Source organism: Odocoileus virginianus, chromosome 26, assembly GCF_023699985.2.
Source record: "Odocoileus virginianus isolate 20LAN1187 ecotype Illinois chromosome 26, Ovbor_1.2, whole genome shotgun sequence".
Lineage (NCBI taxonomy): Eukaryota > Metazoa > Chordata > Mammalia > Artiodactyla > Cervidae > Odocoileus > Odocoileus virginianus.
In genome coordinates, this window is record NC_069699.1 from 12914029 (window position 1) to 12933481 (window position 19453).

General features: G+C 48.4%; 1 protein-coding gene and 1 long non-coding RNA gene across 5 annotated transcripts in view; one reads left to right on the forward strand and one right to left on the reverse strand.

Annotated features, from left to right (window-relative positions):
* Nucleotides 1-309: 309 nt before the first annotated feature.
* LOC139031214 (uncharacterized) lies at nt 310-1444 on the reverse strand. Its single transcript, XR_011483619.1, has 2 exons — nt 1080-1444; nt 310-494 (listed from the first exon to the last, which is right to left on the reverse strand). It is a non-coding gene; the product is annotated as an uncharacterized lncRNA (long non-coding RNA).
* A 13031-nt stretch (nt 1445-14475) lies between these two features.
* Nucleotides 14476-19453, forward strand: part of GASK1A (golgi associated kinase 1A) — a 50752-nt gene continuing 45774 nt past the window's right edge. For 3 of the 4 annotated variants that reach the window (XM_070455510.1, XM_070455513.1, XM_070455512.1), the window contains exon 1: nt 14476-14810. In XM_070455510.1, the coding sequence (XP_070311611.1) occupies nt 14808-14810 (3 nt within the window). In that variant the 5' untranslated portion in view covers nt 14476-14807. Of the gene's footprint in view, nt 14811-15002; nt 15151-19453 lie in introns of those variants that run through there. The other variant, XM_070455511.1, reaches the window with a different exon arrangement.

Genomic DNA, 19453 nt, shown 5'->3' on the forward strand with positions numbered 1-19453 from the left:
GTGGGGTGCTGTATCTTGAAATTAATATTTTCTCCACAGATCTGGCCAGAATTTGGATTAACAGATCTGCTAGCTCTGGTTTTAGACTTTAAACTCCATCCTGTTCTTTCTAGTGGTTGTGACCAGTATCCCACCTCTGGAAACGCTGAAGCAGGCACAGTGTTCTCCAGGCCCGCTCCAGCATTTATGGCTAGTAGACATGGGATCGCAAAGAGTCAGACATGGCTGAGTGACTGAACTGAACTGAGACAGTCTAAGGATGGCCATTGTGACTGCTGATATATGACATCTCTTGCTGTCTATCTCTCATGTTTTTTAAAAATACATTTATTTAGTGGAATTTTTATGTATTTATTTAGTCATTTGACTCCTTTCGGCAATGCTGGGTGTTCTTTGCTGCCCGGGTTTCTCTCGAGTAGCGGCAAGCTGGGGCTCCTCTGTACTCGCAGTGGGCAGGCTTTCATTGTGGCGGCCTCTCTTGTTGCCTGCACCTGCTGGAGAGTGCGGGACGGGACTAGTCGTGGGTCTCAGGTTTGTTGATCCCCGGCACATGGCATCTCCCTGTATAAGGAATCGATAGTTTCCCCTGCATGGCAGGTGGATTGTCTAGCAGTCAGCCACCCAGTAAGCCCTCAGTGGTATTTTGATGGGCATTTCCCTGATGATTCCCGTGTTTTTATATTTCACTAAACCCTGTGAGTCAGTTTACCTGTTGCAGTGGGCTTCAGGCAAGTCTGTGGCTTCTGAGTTCCGTTTCGGTTACCCACCCCCAGAGATGCCTTGAGGGCAGGTGTCATTGTCAGAATATTCAGTGCCCCTCAGCGCTGGATCTCAGGTTGCAGTTTCTCAGAATGTCCACAAGGCGGCAGCACTTTGCCTGCCCACCTCGGCTTGCTCAGGCAACCAGAGCCTGAGAGAAAGGTGATTAGAGTGCGGTGTGCCAGCACAAAGCCCCACAGACTTGTGTCCCTTGGCCTGTCTCGTGTTTGTATATTTCAGTAAACCCTGTGAGTCAGTTTACCTGTTGCAGTGGGCTTCTGGCATGTCTGCCGTTTCCGAGTCCTGTTTTGGTTACCCACCTCTGGTGATGTCTTGAGGGCAGGTGACATTGCTGCTGCTGCTGCTGCTGCTGCTGCTGAGTCGCTTCAGTCGTGTCCGACTCTGGGCGACCCCATAGACGGCAGCCCATCGGGCTCCCCCGTCCCTGGGATTCTCCAGGCAAGAACACTGGAGTGGGTTGCCATTTCCTTCTCCAATGCATGAAAGTGAAAAGTGAAAGTGAAGTCGCTCAGTCGTGTCCGACTCCTAGCGACCACATGGACTACAGCCCACCAGGCTCCTCTGTCCATGGGATTCTCCAGGCAAGAGTGCTGGAGTGGGGTGCCCTTGCCTTCTCCGGCAGGTGACATCGACAGCCCCTAAAAACGCCTTGTGAATGTGCAAGTGCCCTTCAGCCCTGGGTCCCAGGTTGCAGTTCTGAAAATTGTCCACAAGGCGGCAGCATTGCCAGTCCACCTCGGCTTGCTCAGACACCCAGAGCCTTAGTGAAAGGCCGGTTTGTAGGCTGTGAGTTCGAATGCAATGTGCCAGCCCAAAGACCCACGGATTTGTCTCTCCTGGCCTCTCTGCCCGTCCCCTTCACCCCGGAAGACACATCCCAACCGCTGCAAAACCGCTGCGCTGAGGATGCTGCCGCCTGTAGGTGGGGCGACTCTAAGAATGGTGGTGGGAAATGGGAGCCCTATTCTCAGGACACGTGGAGCAGGGATTATAAACAGCTGTTGCAGCCCAGGGGGTCTGCCAGGTGTTGGGTGCACCTAGCATGGGTTTACTGTAGGCAGACCGGTCTGGATCTGCAGGTTGGGGTCCCAGACCAAGGGGAAGAGACACTGCAGGTTCTCACTTGCCTGGGCAGCCTCTCCTGGACCCCCGCAGGGTCCAGACTTAGCATCCAAGAGGGCTCAGGTTCCAGAAATGTGACACCAGCCAGGACGCGGAGGCCTCAGGGGAATATAGTAGGCGTTTCTTTCTTTCTCCTTTCCTTACGTAACCATTTATTTTGTGGTGGCATCTAGGTGGTGTTTTTTTTTTTTTTATTAGTTGGAGGCTAATTACTTTACAGTATTGTAGTGGTTTTTTTAAACGTTGCTTTGGTTTGAGGTGAACAGCAACTTGATTTTTTTCTTCATGTGGAAGTGTGGATTCGTTGTCAGATTCTTCTTCCATTGGGAATATTCCAGAGCACCCAGCAGAGCTTCCTGTGAACATACTTGAATTTGCATATGTGAATCCAAAGCACCTCTTTGTTCTCTCCCTTTAACCTTTCCCTTATTGTAGCAAAAGGTTTCTCGTTTTACCTGGTAACCTCTACTGCGTGTATAACCAGTTTATATGTGTCACTTTTCATATTCTCTCTACGAGTGGTATCCTCTCGTATTTGGTTTTGTCTCTCTGCATTAGATCACATAGCGTGACCATGTCTAACTTCATCATGTTGGTGCAGATGTCATCAGGTCCAATGTTACTTCTCTTCCTAAGGCTGAGTGAGAGTCCGTTGCCTCTGTAGAGCCAAACTCCTGTGTCTTTCCCGTGTCCACGGACATCTGGGAGACTTCCACATTCTCTCCTGTGTCCACGGGGCTGCTTCCAACTTTGGGGCTCATGTGTGTTGGAATTAATGTTTTCTCTAGAGACGTGGGCAAAAGTTGGATTACCAGATCTGCCTGCTCTGGTTTTATTTATTTGTTTATTTAATAAATTACTTATTTTGGGGGCTGTGCTGGGTCTTCATTGCTGCTGCACCTTGGCTTCCTAAAATTGTGGTGCACAAGCTCTCGTTGCATTGGTTTCTCTTGTCATGGAGCACTGACTGGAAAGCTCAAGCTCAGTAGCTGTGGCACATGGGCTTAGTTGCCCTGAAGCAAGAGGGATCTTCCTGGACCAGGGATCGAACCTGTGTCCTCTGCATTGGCAGATGGATTCTTCACCACTGGACCACCAGGGAAGTCTGGCTCTGGTTTTTTACTTTAAAGTTAACTGCATCCTGTTCTTTCTAGTGGCTGTGACCAGGTTCGCATCCATGGAGAAGCTGAGGAGGGCATGGTTTTCTCCAGGCCTTCTCCCGCATTTATTACTTGTAGACAATCTGAGGATGGCCATTATGACTGATAAAATATGATGTCTCTCTGTCTTTCTTTCTTTCTTTCTTTTCAGAAAAATACATTTGTTCTATTCATTCTATACATTTGTTGAATTTTTCTGTATTTATTTAGTCAGTTGATTCCATCGGCTCTGCTGGGTCTTCCTTGCTGCCCGGGTTTTTCCCTAGGCGCGGCAGGTGGGGGCTCTTCTGTAGTTGTGGTGGGCAGGCTTTCATTGTGGTGGCTTCTCTTGTTGGGGAGCCCTGGGTTTAGGGCAGGGGACTGGACTGGTTGTGAGTTTTGGGCTCTGTTGACCCCTGGCATATGGGTCTCCCGGATGAGGAATCGATATGGTGTCCCCTGCCTTGCAGGCGGATAGTTGGGCAGTGAGCCACCCCAGAAACCCTTGGTGGTGTTTTGATTGGCATTTCCCTGATGATGAGCATGTTTAAGCCTGTTTTCCCTTGTTTGTATATTTCAGTAAACCCTGTGAGTCAGTTTACCTGTTGCAGTGGGCTTCGGGCATGTCTGCCATTCCTGAATCCTGTTTCGGTTACCCCCCTCCAGTGATGTCTTGAGGGCAGATGACATTGACAGCCCCTGAGCGACTGAACTGAACTTAACTGAAAAACGCCTTGTGAATGAGCCGCGTCCATCAGCCCTGGGTCTCAGGTTGCAGTTCCGAGAATTGTCCACAAGGCGGCAGCACGTTGCCAGCCCACCTCGGCTTGCTCGGGCACCCAGAGCCTTAGTGAAAGGCCTGGTGGGTTGTGATTAGAGTGCGGTGTGCCAGCACAGAGCCCTCGGGCTTGTCTCCCGGCCTCTCTGCCCGTCCCCCTCACCCCGGAAGACATATCCCAACCGCTGCAAAACCAATGCGCTGAGGATGCTGCCGCTTGTAGGCGGGGAGACTCTAAGGACGGCTGCGGGAGGTGGAAGCCCCACTCTCAGGACTCCTGGAGCGGGGGCTTTAAGAGCTGTGGCAGCCCCGGGGGCCGCCAGGTGTTGGGTGCACCTGGCATGGGTTTCTGTAGGCGGGCCGGTCTGGATTTCGCAGGTGGGGGTCGCAGTCGGAGGGGAAGAGACCCTGCTGGTCCTGGGTTCTCACTTGCCTGCACACTTTCTTCAGCTCCCGCAGGGTCCGGCCTCAGAATCCAAGAGGGCTCAGGCTCTAGAAATGTGACGCCAGCCAGGACGCGGAGATCTCAGGGGAATATTGTAGGCGTTTCTTTCTTTCCTTTTTTCACATAACTTTTATTTTTTACTGGTATCTAGGTGATTTAATCATTGCTTTGGTTTGAAGGGAACAGCAGCTCCATTTTCTTTTTCCAGTGGAAATGTGAATTCTTTTTCAAGCTTTTTCCATTAGGAATATTCCAGAGTGCCCAGCGGTGCTTCCTGTGGATATATATGAATTTGCATATGTGAATCCAAAGCAACTCTGATCCATTCCTTTTGCCTTTCACCTTATTTTACTCTGGGACTCTGTACTTGGTGTATAAGGAGTTTATATGTGCCAGTTTTCATATTCTGTCTATAAGTGGTATCCTATTTTTCTGTCTCTTCACTGCAGTAGTTCAGTTAGTGTAGTCATGTCCAGCTCCATCATGTCCATGCAAATATCATTATTTCATTCTTTGTCACATTTCTTTCTTGGAGCTGAGTGAGAGTCCAGTGCCTCAGTAGAGCCAACTTCCTGTATTGTTCCAGTCCAAGGACATCTTGAAGGCTTCCGTGTTCTCACCTGCGTCCATAGAGCCGTAGTGAACTGTGGGGTTCAGGTGTGTGGGAATTCATGCTTTCTCCGGAGACATTAACAAAAATCAGATTATCAGATCTGCTTGGTCTGGTTTTCTCTGTTTATTATTTTTATTTATTTATTTATTATTTTGGCTGCGCAGGGTCTTTGTTGATGCTGCACCTTGGCTTTCTCACGTTTGGTACATGGGCTTCTCGTTGCCGTGGCTTCTCTTGTCGTGGAGCATCGGGTCGAGAGCGCAGACGGCGTAGTTGTGGCTCACAGGCTGAGTTACTCTGTAGCATGTGGGATCTTCCTGGACCAGGGATCAAACCCGTGTCTCTGCATTGGCAGATGGAGTCTTAACCATTGGACCACCGGGAAAGTCCTATCTCTTGTTTTAGACTTTAAAGTCAATTCCAACCCGTTCTTTTAAGTGATGGTGACCAGGTTTGCTTCTCTGGAAAAGCTGGGGAGGGCACGGTGTTTTCCAGGTCCTCTACAGTATTTATTGCTTGTAGACAATCTGAGGATGGCCATTCTGACTGGTGAGATATTACATGTCTCTCTCTCTCTTCTCTCTCTTTTTTTTCAAAATAATACATTTCTTTTATTCAGTTGAATTTTTCTGTATGTATTTATTTAGTCAGTTGATCCCTCTAGGCAGTGCTGGGTGTTTTTTGCTGCCCAGGTTTTTCTCTAGTAGTGGCAAGTGGGGGCTCCTCTGTAGATGTGGTGGGCAGGCTTTCATGTGGTGGCCTGTGTTGTTGGGGAGCACTATCTCTTAGGCGGGCGGCTGGAGTAGTTGTGGTTCTCGGGCCCTGTTGATCCCCGGCATATGGGATTTGCCCAGATGAGGAATGGATATGGTGTCCCCTGCGTGGCAGGTGGATTTTTTACCAGTGAACCACCCAGGAAATCCTTGGTGGTCTTTTGATTGGCATTTCCCTGTGTTTGAGCCTGTTTTCCCCTGTTTTTATATTTCCCTAAACTCTGCGAGTCAATTTATCTGTTGCAACGGGCTTGAGGCAAGTCTGCGGTTTACAAATCCTGTTTCGATTACCCACCTCTGGTGGTAATCTCTCTGGTACCCACCTCTTGAGGGCAGGTGACATTGACAGCCCAAAAAAACGCCTTGAGAATGAGCCGCGTCCATCAGCCCTGGGTCTCAGGTTGCAGTTCCGAGAATTGTCCACAAGGCGGCAGCACGTTGCCAGCCCACCTCGGCTTGCTCGGACAACCAGAGCCTTAGTGAAAGGCCTGGTGGGTTGTGATTAGAGTGCGGTGTGCCAGCACAGAGGCCCTCGAGCTTGTCTCCCGGCCTCTCTGCCCGTCCCCCTCACCCCGGAAGACACATCCCAACCTCTGCAAAACCGCTGCGCTGAGGATGCTGCCGCTTGTAGGCGGGGAGACTCTAAGGATGGCTGCGGGAGGTGGAAGCCCCACTCTCAGGACTCCTGGAGCGGGGGCTTTAAGAGCTGTTGCAGCCCCGGCGGCCGCCAGGTGTTCGGTGCACCTGGCATGGGTTTCTGTAGGCAGGCCGGTCTGGATTTCGCAGGTGGGGGTCGCAGTCGGAGGGGAAGAGACCCTGCTGGTCCTGGGTTCTCACTTGCCTGCGCACCTTCTTCAGCTCCCGCAGGGTCCGGAGAGCTCAGGCTCCAGAAATGTGACGCCAGCCTCTGGCGGAGATAGTAGTCATTTTTCTTTCTTTTTTTTTTATTTAATCTTATTTTTTTCCTGGCATCTAGGTATTCTAATTGTTGCTTTGGTTTAAGGTGAATAGTTCATTCATTTTTACACTTGGATGTGTGAATTATTTTTCTGTTTCTTATTCCAGTAGGAATATTTCAGAGTGCCCAGCAAAAGTGTTAATGTATAGAAGTGTTGGTGTGTGAATCCAAAGCACCTAGTTTATTCCTTCCTTTTACCTTTTCCTTTTTTAAATATAGGTTTTTTATTTGTTCTGGGACTCGCTACCTTGGTGTGTAATTGAGTTTATATATGATAGTTTCCATACTGTTTGTGTAAGTGATATCAGTTCTTGTTCATCTCTATCTGCGTGTGTTACTTTAGTTAGTGTGATCATGTGTAGTTCCACTGGTGTTGCTCTAGATTCCATTATGTCATTCATCTTCAGTTTTCTTTTTTATAACTAAGTGGTAGTTCATTGTGCCTATGGGCTGAAATTCCTTTATCTGTTCCATTTTCCAAGGACATTTTGGTGGCTTCCATGTCCTGGCCTGTGTCAATGGTGATGCACCGAACTTGGGGTACATGTGTCATGGAATTAATATTTTCTCCAGATACTTTACGTAATGGCATTATCAGATATATTGTTTGCTCCGGTTTTATGATTTTAAGGACCCTCCACGCTGTTCTTTGTGGTTGCTATGACAAATTTCCCATCTCCGAAAGAAAAGTAAGGCACTGTTTGCTCACATTTTTCCCTTTCATTTCCCTCTCCCCCTTTGTGATTATATGTTCCTTTTTTCATTGTACAGTGTTTCAAGTGTTTTTCAGGTTAAGGTGTTTAAAATGCCTGTGAGAAGAGGTTTCTGAATTCATGCATGTTATGAAGTTGTAGACCCTAGAGACACAGTGATCTCAGAGCCCTGAGTCTTTTTCTTTCTATATTGTGGCCCAACTTTGCCTCTTTTCCTTAGTGCGTCTTTTCTTCTCCACCCTTTTGCTGCCAGGACATCATCCAGTAACTAGGAAAAACTCCAGGCCGAATCAAAGCACAGAACAGCTTCCATATGGAATGGTGCTATTTACTATTTGCTTGTTCACAGCCTCATTATTGAAAACCTTTCTGTCATACTCACAGGTTTGGTACCAGCCTAGATGACCTCTGTGAAATTCTACCCACCAGCTTCAGAGTTCAGTGCGTTTCATCGTTTTTCTTCCGTTGAGGGGCTTGCTGTACATGACTGGTGAGGGCAGTCAAGTTACCCATTGCTATACTTCATTGAAATTCATCCTCAGGTTTTTTTTTTCCATGTGTTTGATATGTTTATTTGGTTAGATTTTTCTCCCCCTTCCCCAGGTCTTAAGTATGATCAGCTAAACATTGTCTCATGACCTCAAGAAGAGGCAGTCGGCATTCGGAAGCCTGCTGATTGGATGCTGCCCCACGTTTATCGTCTGGACTGCCTCTTGGTTTCAGGGACAAGGTAGGAGAATCATCGAAGCTCTTCTGAGGGCTCTGTGAGCAAGGCCTTGGTGCAGCTGGACGAGAAGACAGCTGCTGTAATTCGATGAGTGCCCATTAGGTATTAAGTTCCTTACATTCATTGTCTGTTTAAAACTGTTCTAATAAACTTCACGAAGTAGGCATCATATCCCCATTTTATGGGTGAGGAAAGTGAGGTTGGATGGGACGTTATTTGTCTAAGGTTATTCAGACCAAAGTGTTGAAATTCAGTTTTAAACCTGGATCTGACCGTCTCCAGAGCGGCAAATTCTCTTTCTTCATGTGATTTGTAAGAATGTGCTCTTGCCCTTAAGGAGACAAGAGTCCTGAAAGTATCTTTAATAAAGAAAGAGGTGACAGCAACTTAAAATTGATGAGAGAGAACTACTTTTATTGATACAGAAATGGTTGCAGTGTATTGCTATGTAAGAGGAAGCAGGCCTGAGCATAGCAAGGTGGGCTCCAGCGAAGGCAAACATTAACATTGTGCCTCCGACCCAGACGTGACAGCCCAGAGGGCTCCCTCGTGTCTCCTGCCAGACCACCGCCTCCCGAGGGTTAGCCGTTACTGTAGGTTAGTGTAGATTACAGACAAAATAATTCAGTATCTGCTCTTTTATGTTCAGATGCTTTTACCACATTCTGTTAGTGAGATTCATCCATGTTGTTACATTTAGCAGAGGCTTGCTTTTTTTTTTTTTTTTTTTTTGGCTACGCTACACAGCATGAGAAACTTCACCCAGGGATCCAACCCAGGCTCCTTGCATTGCAAGTGTGGAGTCTTAACCACTGGGCCACCAGGGAAGCCTGCAGAGTACTGGGAATCCCCTGACTGTCCCGTGGTTAAGTCTCTGTGCTCCACTGCGGGGGGCACAGGTTCAGTCCTTGGTCAGGAAAGTAAGATCCCGCATACTGTCTGGCATGACCAGGAAATAAAAAATAAATTAAAGTAAAGAACTGGATATTATTTTTAAAAGTTGCTGATTCCTGTTCATTCCATTGATTGGATATACCACTGGTTGATGGATATTTGGGTGGTTTCAGATTTGGGGCTTTCATTAAAAAAGCTACTATGAATATTCTTTTATCTGTATCTTTTGACTGACGTATTGATAGCTCAGTTGGTAAAGAATCCACCTGCAATGCAGGAGACCCCGGTTCAACTCCCTGGTCGGGAAGATCCACTGGAGAAGGGATAGGCCACCCACTCCCGTATTCTTGGGCTTCCCTTGTGGTTCAGCTGGTAAAGAATCTGCCCACAATGCAGGAGACCTGGGTTCAATCCCTGGGATGGGAAGATCCCCTGGAGAAGGGAAAGGCTACCCACTCCAATATTCTGGCCTGGAGAATTCAGTCCATGGAGTCGCAAAGAGTCAGACATGACTGAGTGGCTTTCACTTTCACATTCATGGATATCTCCTGAATATCTATAGATAGATAGGTTTATATAATTTTGCATTAGTTAGTTAATTACTCTACGAGTAGAATTGTTGCATCCTAAGTTAGGCATATTTCGGCTTTAACTGCTAAAAGCCTCACAGAGTAGTTACAATGATGTATCCTCCTTCGTGCAGTGTATGAGAGCCTATAGTCTCCTCCTTCATAGTTTCTGATATTAGCCATTCTGGTGTTAGCATAGGTGTCACATATTGTGATTTTAGTTTATATTTCCCTATTGACTAATGATGTTGAGTACCATTTTCATATCCTTGTTGGCCATTCAGATACTCTTTCTGTGCCGGAAGTCGTGCACCTGCAGGAGCTGGCATGGTTTGGACTTCCCCCGGCCCCGAGGGACTGAGCTAGCAGTGTTTCTTGCAGGCCTGTCCAGGTGTGGGGCAATAGGAGAGGAGAGGGGAAAGGGGCTTGAGAGCTCTTAGCCATCAACCATCAGTGATGAAACTGTGTTCTTTATTACAGTATTACTCAGGTCTGTGGAGATGCTGCTGCTGCTGCTAAGTCGCTTCAGTCGTATCCAACTTTGTGCGACCCCGTAGACAGCAGCCCACCAGGCTCCCCCGTCCCTGGGATTCTCCAGGCAAGAACACTGGAGTGGGTTGCCATTTCCTTCTCCAGTGCATGCATGCATGCTAAGTCACTTCAGTCGTATCTGACTCTGTGCGACCCTATGGACAGCAGCCCACCAGGCTCCTCTGTCCACGCAATTCTCTAGGCAAGAATACTGGAGTGGGTTGCCATTTCCTTCTCCAACTATGGTGATGAGGAGATAATAAATCTGAAACAACCAATACTTAACTTGTTGCCTGCACCTGGAAAACAAAGTAAATAAGTATGAAAATGAGACACTGATTATCTTTAACTCCTTGGGCTGGGCCAGGAGACTAGCCTTTATGTATGATATGTCCTACTTGGCTGAGCTGTGACTGTTTTACAAGTGAGAACTAGTGATAGAATTTCAGAAAAGAAGACAGTGTTGACACAGTTCTTTTATCCATGGTAGTAAACTAAGTATGGCTTCTTGACAACTCAAATAGTAATGCACCTAAAGAGTGTGTCTTATGTAAATTATTTCTTCTCAATTCTCACAGAGGCTACAGAATAGAGAGGAAAGGCATCTTACAAGTAATGTAACTGTTAAATAATGAGTTAATTCCCTGGTCAAGTGCCTTGAGTCTAAATTTTCTCTGACCTCCCTTTAGGAACGAGGTTTAAGAATGACCACATGAGGGATGCAACTCTTAGTAAAACAAATGCCTAATGTTCCAGAAACTAAAGGAGCCACCTGGAGGAAGTGAAGGACCCTGGGACTGGCAGGCCCTAACAGCCCTCGACAATTCGTTGTCTTTCCCTTAGACTTCCCAGATTCTCTCCTCTTCGCCAGTGTGTCTGACCCTTAGTTTACTCAGATATGGTTTCGCTCCGGCCAAGGCAAGGACAAAAGTCCATTTCCCACCTTTCCTCGAGTCCATGAGTGGTGGAGCCTGGATTTTCAGTCTCAGTTTTCCCATCTGTAAAATGGAGACTATAACCGCTACTTGAGGGACTATCGTAAATATTTTTTTAAAAATTAAATGCACATGAAGAGACCTTGGACTATATACCTTATCATGTGGGTGCTCAGTAAGTGTAGCTAATTACTGGTTGAACTCATCCATTCTGGAAGTTGGCATACCTGATACAGACTCTGAGCTCCCTTTAGGCAAAAGGGTGACTAACTCCTGGGTTTGCTCAATACTGTCCCAGTTTTAGCACTGGCAATTTAGCATCCCAGGAAAGCCCTCCTCTAGACACAAAAAGTCCCAGTTTTTGGTAATGACTGTAGAAGTCTGGGGGAGAATATAAGGCTACCTGAAAAATAGGGACTAAAAGCAACAATGTTTTTAGTGTCAAATGGATCTAGCATAGATTACCTGCCTTCTGTAGCTGCCGTTGGTTATTTTTTCCCCCTTACCATTGATGTGGGCAGCCGTGATTTACGGTTCACAAAAATGGAGACTTCTTGTGGATCCACCTTAAGTGTGTTGCAACCTTGAGCACCAACAGTCTATTTTTCATTTTGCTTGTGGATTAACTATTTGAATTTGTATTGAGATAGTGCTGGTTTAATTTTTGACATTGTGAATATCATGTTTTCTAAGGGTTCAGATAATAAAAACAAGAATGTTTATCCTGCCAATGCCAATATGACTCAGACATCACTGAGAAAGGGGGCTGAAGGACGTATTTTTTTTTAATTGAAGTGCAGTTGATTTTCAATGTTGCACCAATCTGTGATGAACAGCAGAGTGATTCAGCTATGCCCATATACACATTCTTTTTCCATTATGGTTTATCCTGGGAGGTTGGATGTAGTTCCCTGTGATGGACAGCGGGACCTTGTTTATCCATTCTAAATGTAATGATTTGCATCTACCAAGCTCAGAGTCCCAGTACATCCCTCCCTGGCCCTGCCTTGGCAACCACAAGTTTGAGCTCTGTCTGTGAGCCTGTTTCTGTTTTGTTGCTAAGTTCATTTGTGCCATATTTTAGATTTTAGATTCTACATGTAAGTGATATCATATGCTACTTGTCTCTTTCTGACTTACTTTTTTTTAGTATTATCATCTCTAGTTGCATCCTTATTGCTGCAAATGGCATTATTTCATTCTTTCTTATGGCTGAATAGTATTCCCTTGAATATATGTACCAAATCTTCTTTATCCATTCATGTGTTGATGGACACTTAGATTTCTTCCGTGTCTTGGCTATTGTGAACAGTGCTGCTATGAACACAGGGGTGCGTGTATCTTTTTGAATTATAGTTTTGTCCGGGTATATGCCCAGGAGAGGGCTTGCTGGATCATATGGTAATTCTATTTTGATTTTTTTGAGGAACCTCCACATTGCTTTCCATAGTGGCTGCACCAAATTACATCCACACCAAAAATGTAGGAAGGTTCCCTTTTCTCCACACTCTCTCCAGCATTTGTTATTTGTAGACTTTTTATTGATGGCCATTCTGACCAATGTGAGCCTCTAAAATTCCTTTTCTATATCATAAATGCACTCTGTAAAAGAAGCACAAAACTCTTTGACAGCACTAAAGAAGTGTCTGTTCTACTCTCAAGTGTTTTTCAAACTGTACTCATTAGTCGATATTGGGGATATATAGTGATTACTGCATGTGTGTGCTCAGTCGTGTCCAACTCTGCCACCCCCATCGACTGTAGCCCACCAGGCTCCTCTGTTCATGGGATTTCCCCAGCAAGAATTCTGGAGTGGGTTGCCATTTCCTTCTCCAGGAGAATCTTCCTGACCCAGAGATGGAACCTGCATTGACAGGTGCATTTCCTTCTCCAGGGGACCTTCCCGACCCAGGCCTCAAACCTGTGTCTCCTGCATTGGCAGGTGGATTCTTCACCACGGAGGCACCGGGGAAACCCAGTAGTGATTAGAGACCACCATTAAAATAGCTCAGGTGGAACAGAATTGAAAATATTGGAGTGCACCACATGTAATAACGATTTATAAAATTGAGTTTTAGTTACGTTTATACATATGTGTTTGTGTAAAAAGTCAGTACAAAGAATGTACATCTCACATGGGTTACAGTCAGGAAAGGAGACTCAGAAGACCACATTGTCTCCCCAAACATCTGGACAAAACACAAGAAAGTTTATACTGTCTGCCCCACTCCCTCTTCCTCCACATTCCTCAGCCAGCACTCAGATGCTCAGTTCTCCCCATCCTCCCTAGACACAAACTGTGGTTTTCAGCCCTGCATCTAGCGTCCTTCCTGGCTTATCCATTTCTTCGTCTTCCTCGCGAGCTCTCACAAATAGGCTTTGGTTTGCTGAATTGCTAACTGATTGGCCTCAGGAAAGTGACTGCAACTGCTTAATCCTCAGTTTCCTTATTTGAAAAAAGGTGGTAATAAATTCTCTCTGTTAGGATTGCTTGTGATGGTGAAATGAAATAACCTCTGGGAAACATCTGGAACATAAAGACTAAAAGAAATACATTCCTTTCCATCTGTCGTATCCCCACCACACACCCCCAATTTAAGGAGACCCTCTTAAGAAGCACTGTTAAAAGAAAAAAGAAGCACTGTTGTCAGTGACGACCTCAAAGCGTTGTGCAGCAGGGAACTCCTGGGGAGACCCCAGTTTCTGTCAGTCTAATGATGACTCTTAACCAGTTTGTCTTGGAGAGTAATATTTTAGCCTGGTTCCCAGATTCTCTGAGCCATCCTGCTGACTTCCTCCTCACCTTCGTGCCACAGGCTGCGAAGAATCCCGAGATACAAGCATTGGGCTGCTTAGGAACACTGGGGTCAAAGAGGTCCAGACACAGATAGAAGGTCACTCGGCCGTGAACACAGGGGCCAGCCCCCAACTCCAGGGCTGAGGGTTCCAGGCCCAGTCTCTCCCCAACAGGGAGCACAGATCCTTCGGTCCTGCTGGTCGGCACCACAGCTGGCCATGGATGGTCCAAGGGACACAAGGCGCTGTGTACGCATCCTTCGCGGAGAGGTGGGTGTCAGTGGCTTGCTGCAGCGACTTAAGCACTGGTTAACTGTTCCTTGATGACCTGAGGTAGTCAAGGGATGCTCCTGCGTCTCCTTCCAATCGGCCGTGGGGACCGGGCCCAAACAAGGCTAAGAGATGCCAGTTAAAGTTGTCTTTCCGAGGCTTTGCAGGGGCGATAGTTTGGGCGGCCCTGCGCAGGAACCCCGCCGGGTTGCCTCGGGCTCACTGGACACCGCACTCCTTGGAGGCGAGAGGAGACGATGCCCCGGGCCTGGCGCAGCTCCCCTCGCCCCTCGCCGCCCTTCACCGGCGGCCGGCCGCGGCCCGGTCCTCCCTAGCACCTGGGCTCCTGCTTCAGGCGGCGGCGGCCCGAGCCCCAGGCAGGGCTTTTATTGTGAAAGGCGCCCCCCCTCCCGCGCTTTCGGGGAAGTGGGGAGGCTGGGCCGGACCGCGAGGCACGGACTTCGCAAACTCTGCGGACGTCAGTAGCCGGTCTGGGAGGGCTCGAGGCTGCGGGAAGGGTCCCGCAGAACCGCAGATCCCGCGTGTGCATTGGCCCAGACCCCGTGTACCGAGCCTAGCCGCAAAGCATCCCGCCGCGCACGCCCGCCCCGGAGTTGGCCGCTAGAGGGCTGTGGCCCCTAGGTCCCGAACCCGCGTCCAGAGCAGCCCCGAGATCCACGGGGCCGGGGGCGGGCCGGGCCGGTGGGATGAGCTGGCGAGCGGGCTGAGTGCGCCCCGGAGCCGCTCCAGCCCCGGCGGGGGACATGGTAGGAATTGCGGGCGGGGACGCGCGGCCGGGCGGGTGGGAAGATGGGCACCCAGACAGGTGACCGCGGGCACTGCACCCTCTCCGGGCGCGCGGAGCCGGCGCAGCTTCCTGGGACCTGAATTGTTCCCTGAAAGTTGCAGGAGGGCGGGGACTTAGGAAGGGGCGATGGGCTTTTCTGCTTCTCTTGGCGGGGAGGACGGTAACCGGGCGGCTTTCCTTTTGGACCGGCACATCCTGGCTGCACCGTAAGCTTCTGGCAGCGGTGCGCTCGCTCCATCCAGTCCCCAGGGCAGCGCGGGGAGAGGATTTCCAGAGGCACCCGACGCAGCCTCTGAGGGGTGAGACGCCTTTGAAATCGGTTTATTCCTCTAAAAGATGCATGTGAATTTTCTGTTAGCTTCTTACTGTGTGAGTCCTGTTTTAAGACGTAGTGCCTTACACTTACTATCATAGAATTAAATCGGCCCTGGTAAAGTTCTGATGCTTGTCTTCCAGGGCCCCACCCGGCTCTGCCTCCCAGGACCATAGGACAGATGTGGGCGCCCTGGAGGGCATCATTCATGAAGTCAGAGACCTCATGAACAGCAGCCCTCCCATTGATAAAGCTCATAGACATTAACAAGCAAGATATACAGACCCTAAAGAATATGATTCAGGCAGCTTAGCTAAAGCACAGGTGCAGACCCAGAAAAGGGGCTTCCCTCAACACTGGCTGCTCAGCTCTGCTTCCAGGTTAGAAGCTATTTGCAGATTCTTTCCGGTGGCTCAGCGATAAAGAATCTGCCTGCAATGCAGGAGATGCAGGAGACATGGGTTTGATCCTTGGGTTGTGACGATCCCCTGGAGGAAGGCACGGCAACCCACTCCAGTATTCTTGCCTGGGAAATCCCGTGGACAGAGGAGCCTGGGGGGTTATAGTCCATGGGGTTGCAAAGAGCCGGACACAACTGAGGAGACGGAGCACACACACAGAAGCTACCTGCAGCCCCCACTCCACCCCTCCCTCAGTTCCCTGTCCTTCCCTGGGGGGCGTCAGCTGCTAGGATGAGTTTGAACTCAGAGAGGCCCTCCTGTCTGCTTCCACGCACAGCTTTCCCACGATATACTCACAGAGGGCAGTTTGGAGCCCAGTGGAGATACTTCAAGGAGTTTAGCTGTGGGCCTGGAGTTAGAAGGCCCTTAGAGACTCCTCTGCAGGATGGATGGTCTCTGGGAGAACAGCCCCCGTGGGCCCCAATGTCCTGGCAGTGACAGGACCAGAGGTAGAGGGCTGGTCACCATGAGCTGGGAGCTCAGGGAACGGGCCTGTGAGGCTGTGTGTGTGTCTGTGTATTTCACTTTTCCTTGCCTAACACCTTCTCCCCAGTCCACAGAGATTTCCACCCCCACCTCAAAACCCTAAAGAGAAATTAATAATGGAATCTTAAGGTTGGAAAAGGGGAGTGAGTGATCAGAGGTGCAGGGTGTGAAAAGTGTGGAGATTTCCTTCTTTTTTTTTTTTTTAAACCACAGAATTCCCTGTTCAGGGGACCAAGCGTTTACAGAAGAGAGAAGGGGCCAAGGCCACCCACTCAGGGCCGGTGCTGCTGTGGACAGCAGGCTTCTGTCCATGGCAGAGCCTCTGGGGCTTCCCGCGGTGCAGGCCGTGAGGGGGAGGAGATACTTGGCTTCTGCTCGGGCAGCCTCTGGGCGCCCCGATGGTATGATTGCTCCACAGCCAGGGTAGGCTTCCTGTTCCTGTGAGCCAGCGGGCTCCTGGCTTCTCACTCTCAGTTCTGGGGCATGTTGGGACCAGAAGTTGAATTGGGATTTGTCTGCGTTGGAGTCCACTTGCCAGAGAGGAGCCTAATGGTCAGCCTGTAGTAACAGAATGGCTTTGGAGGTCTGAAGGTTTCCTTTGCTTCTCCCTCCAACTGAAGGGTCCTGTGGTCCAGAGGCCCGGGGGCCTGAGAGCACCCCGGCATTGGCAGGAGTCAGTAAAGGAGGGGGCAGGGGATGAGTCCTTTGGGGGCCTCAGTTTCCTCCTCTGCAAAGTGAGAGATTGAACTGGATGCCCTTTGAGGTGCCATTTAGCTCCAAAAATGGTTAATGCCTGAATAATGGTTAATTCTGAGGCTGGACCCAGCCCTGGTGTGGACCTCCTGTTAGCGTGGGTAGCTAAAAGGTGTGGGGGAGAAGTGGTTCTCAGCCCGGAACTTCATGTACTCCAGACTCAGCCCTGACCCTCCTAGACCATATCCAAGGTGGGACCCAGACCAAGGGATGTTTTAAAATGAGGCCTCCCTGGGTGGTCCCAGTGTGCAGCCAGAGCTGAGAACCACAGGGCTGGAGGACTGCCGGGAGGAGGAAGCGTGCTCACCTAGATGTCCCTGTAGACCTGCTGCCCGTACATGTCAAGTCGCGTCAGTCGTGGCCGACTCTTTTGCGACCCCACGGACTGTAGCCCTCCAGGCTCCTCTGTCCAGGGACTCTCCAGGCAAGAATACTGGAGTGGGTGGCCACGCCTTCCTCCAGGGGATCTTCCCGACCCAGGAATCGAACCTGGGTTTCTCGCATTACAGGCAGATTCTTCACCACCTGAGCCACCAGGGAAGTGCTACTCCTGGAGACAGTCCTGGAATAGAAGGCTTCAGGGAAATTCGACTGGGAAACGATACATGTTATATGCCTTTCTTGGAGGATCCTCCCACAGAGAAACTTCTTTTAATTCATTAAAGCTGAAATGTGAATTTCCCCAACTTATTCGAATATTCAGTAATTCCTGAACACTATCGTATTCCTGATCCCCCAGGGTCCATAAAATGGGAAAGCCCGGGTTAGAAATATAAACCAAATGTCTGGAATCCTCAAATGTCCTTTTTGCAGAAGTGACCACTGAACTGTGGGGCCTGTGAGGGCACTTTTGATCCCCATGAAGGGGCTGTGAGTCTCACCAGGGCTTGGTGCGTCTATTTCTAAAGCTAAGAGGGCGATACTTGCCCCCTTGCCACTTTCCTTACACTGATGGTGGCAGACTTGATGTATGCTGAAGACTTGGAGCTTGGATGAAAAATATTGATAGGAGTTAAGAAAATTACTGCAAACTTAATTTTTTTTCTTTTATATTTTTTATCCCCAGTCCTTGGGGATAAAAAATATATATGATAACAATATATGTGAAATACAATACATTCTGTATAACAGTCACACCGCCAACTTCTACAGGTAACTATGGTTCTCATTTTGGTGTATTCTCTTTGCCTGCCTCTATTCTCTTTGAGTATTATTTTAAGACTTGTATACAGAGCATGCAGTTTTGCAATCTGTCTTACCTCAGTTTTTATTTAAAAAAAATGTGTTTCTGTGATGTGTGCATCTCTAAGAAGGTCTTCATCACCCTGCTTTCAATGATGCTCAGTACCGTGGTTATTATTTTTGTAATATTTATTTCTTGATTTGGCTGTATCAGGTCTTAGTTGCAGCACATGGGATCTTTCATTGCAGTAAGTGGGCTCCAGGGTGTGTGAGCTCAGTAGTTGCAGCATATGGGCTCAGACGTTAAAGAATCTGCCCGCAATGCAGAAGACCTGGGTTCGATCCCTGGGTCGGGAAGTTCCCCTGGAGAAGGGATAGGCTACCCACTCCAATACGCCTGGGCTTCCGTGGTGTCTCAGATGGTAAAGAATCTGCCTGCAATGCAGGAAACCTGGGTTCAATCCCTAGGTTGGGAAGATCCCCTGGAGGAGGGCATGGCAATCCACTCCAGTATTCTTGCCTGGAGAATCCCATGGACAGAGGAGTCTGGTGGGCTACAGTCCATGGGGTGCAAAGAGTCAGACATGGCTAAGTGACTAAGCACAGGACATGGGCCAAATTGCTCTGTGACACATGGGATCATAGTTCCTCGACCAGGGATACAACATGCACCCTCTGCGTTGCAAGGCCGATTCTTTTTTTTTTTTTCCATTTATTTTTATTAGTTGGAGGCTAATTACTTTACAATATTGTGGTGGTTTTTGCCATACATTGACATGAATCAGCCATGGATATATATGTATTCCCCATCCCGATCCCCCCTCCCACCTCCCTCTCCACCCGATCCCTCTGGGTCTTCCCAGTGCACCAGGCCCGAGCACTTGTCTCATGCACCCAACCTGGGCTGGTGATCTGTTTCACCCTAGATAATATACATGTTTCGATGCTGTTCTCTTGAAACATCCCACCCTCGCCTTCTCCCACAGAGTCCAAAAGTCTGTTCTGTACATCTGTGTCTCTTTTTCTGTTTTGCATATAGGGTTATCGTTACCATCTTTCTAAATTCCATATATATGTGTTAGTATACTGTAATGGTCTTTATTTTTCTGGCTTACTTCACTCTGTATAATGGGCTCCAGTTTCATCCATCTCATTAGAACTGATTCAAATGAATTCTTTTTAATAGCTGAGTAATATTCCATGGTGTATATGTACCACAGCTTCCTCGTCCATTCGTCTGCTGATGGACATCTAGGTTGCTTCCATGTCCTGGCTATTATAAACAGTGCTGCGATGAACATTGGGGTGCACGTGTCTCTTTCAGATCTGGTTTCCTCGGTGTGTATGCCCAGAAGTGGGATTTCTGGGTCATATGGCAGTTCTATTTCCAGTTTTTTAAGAAATCTC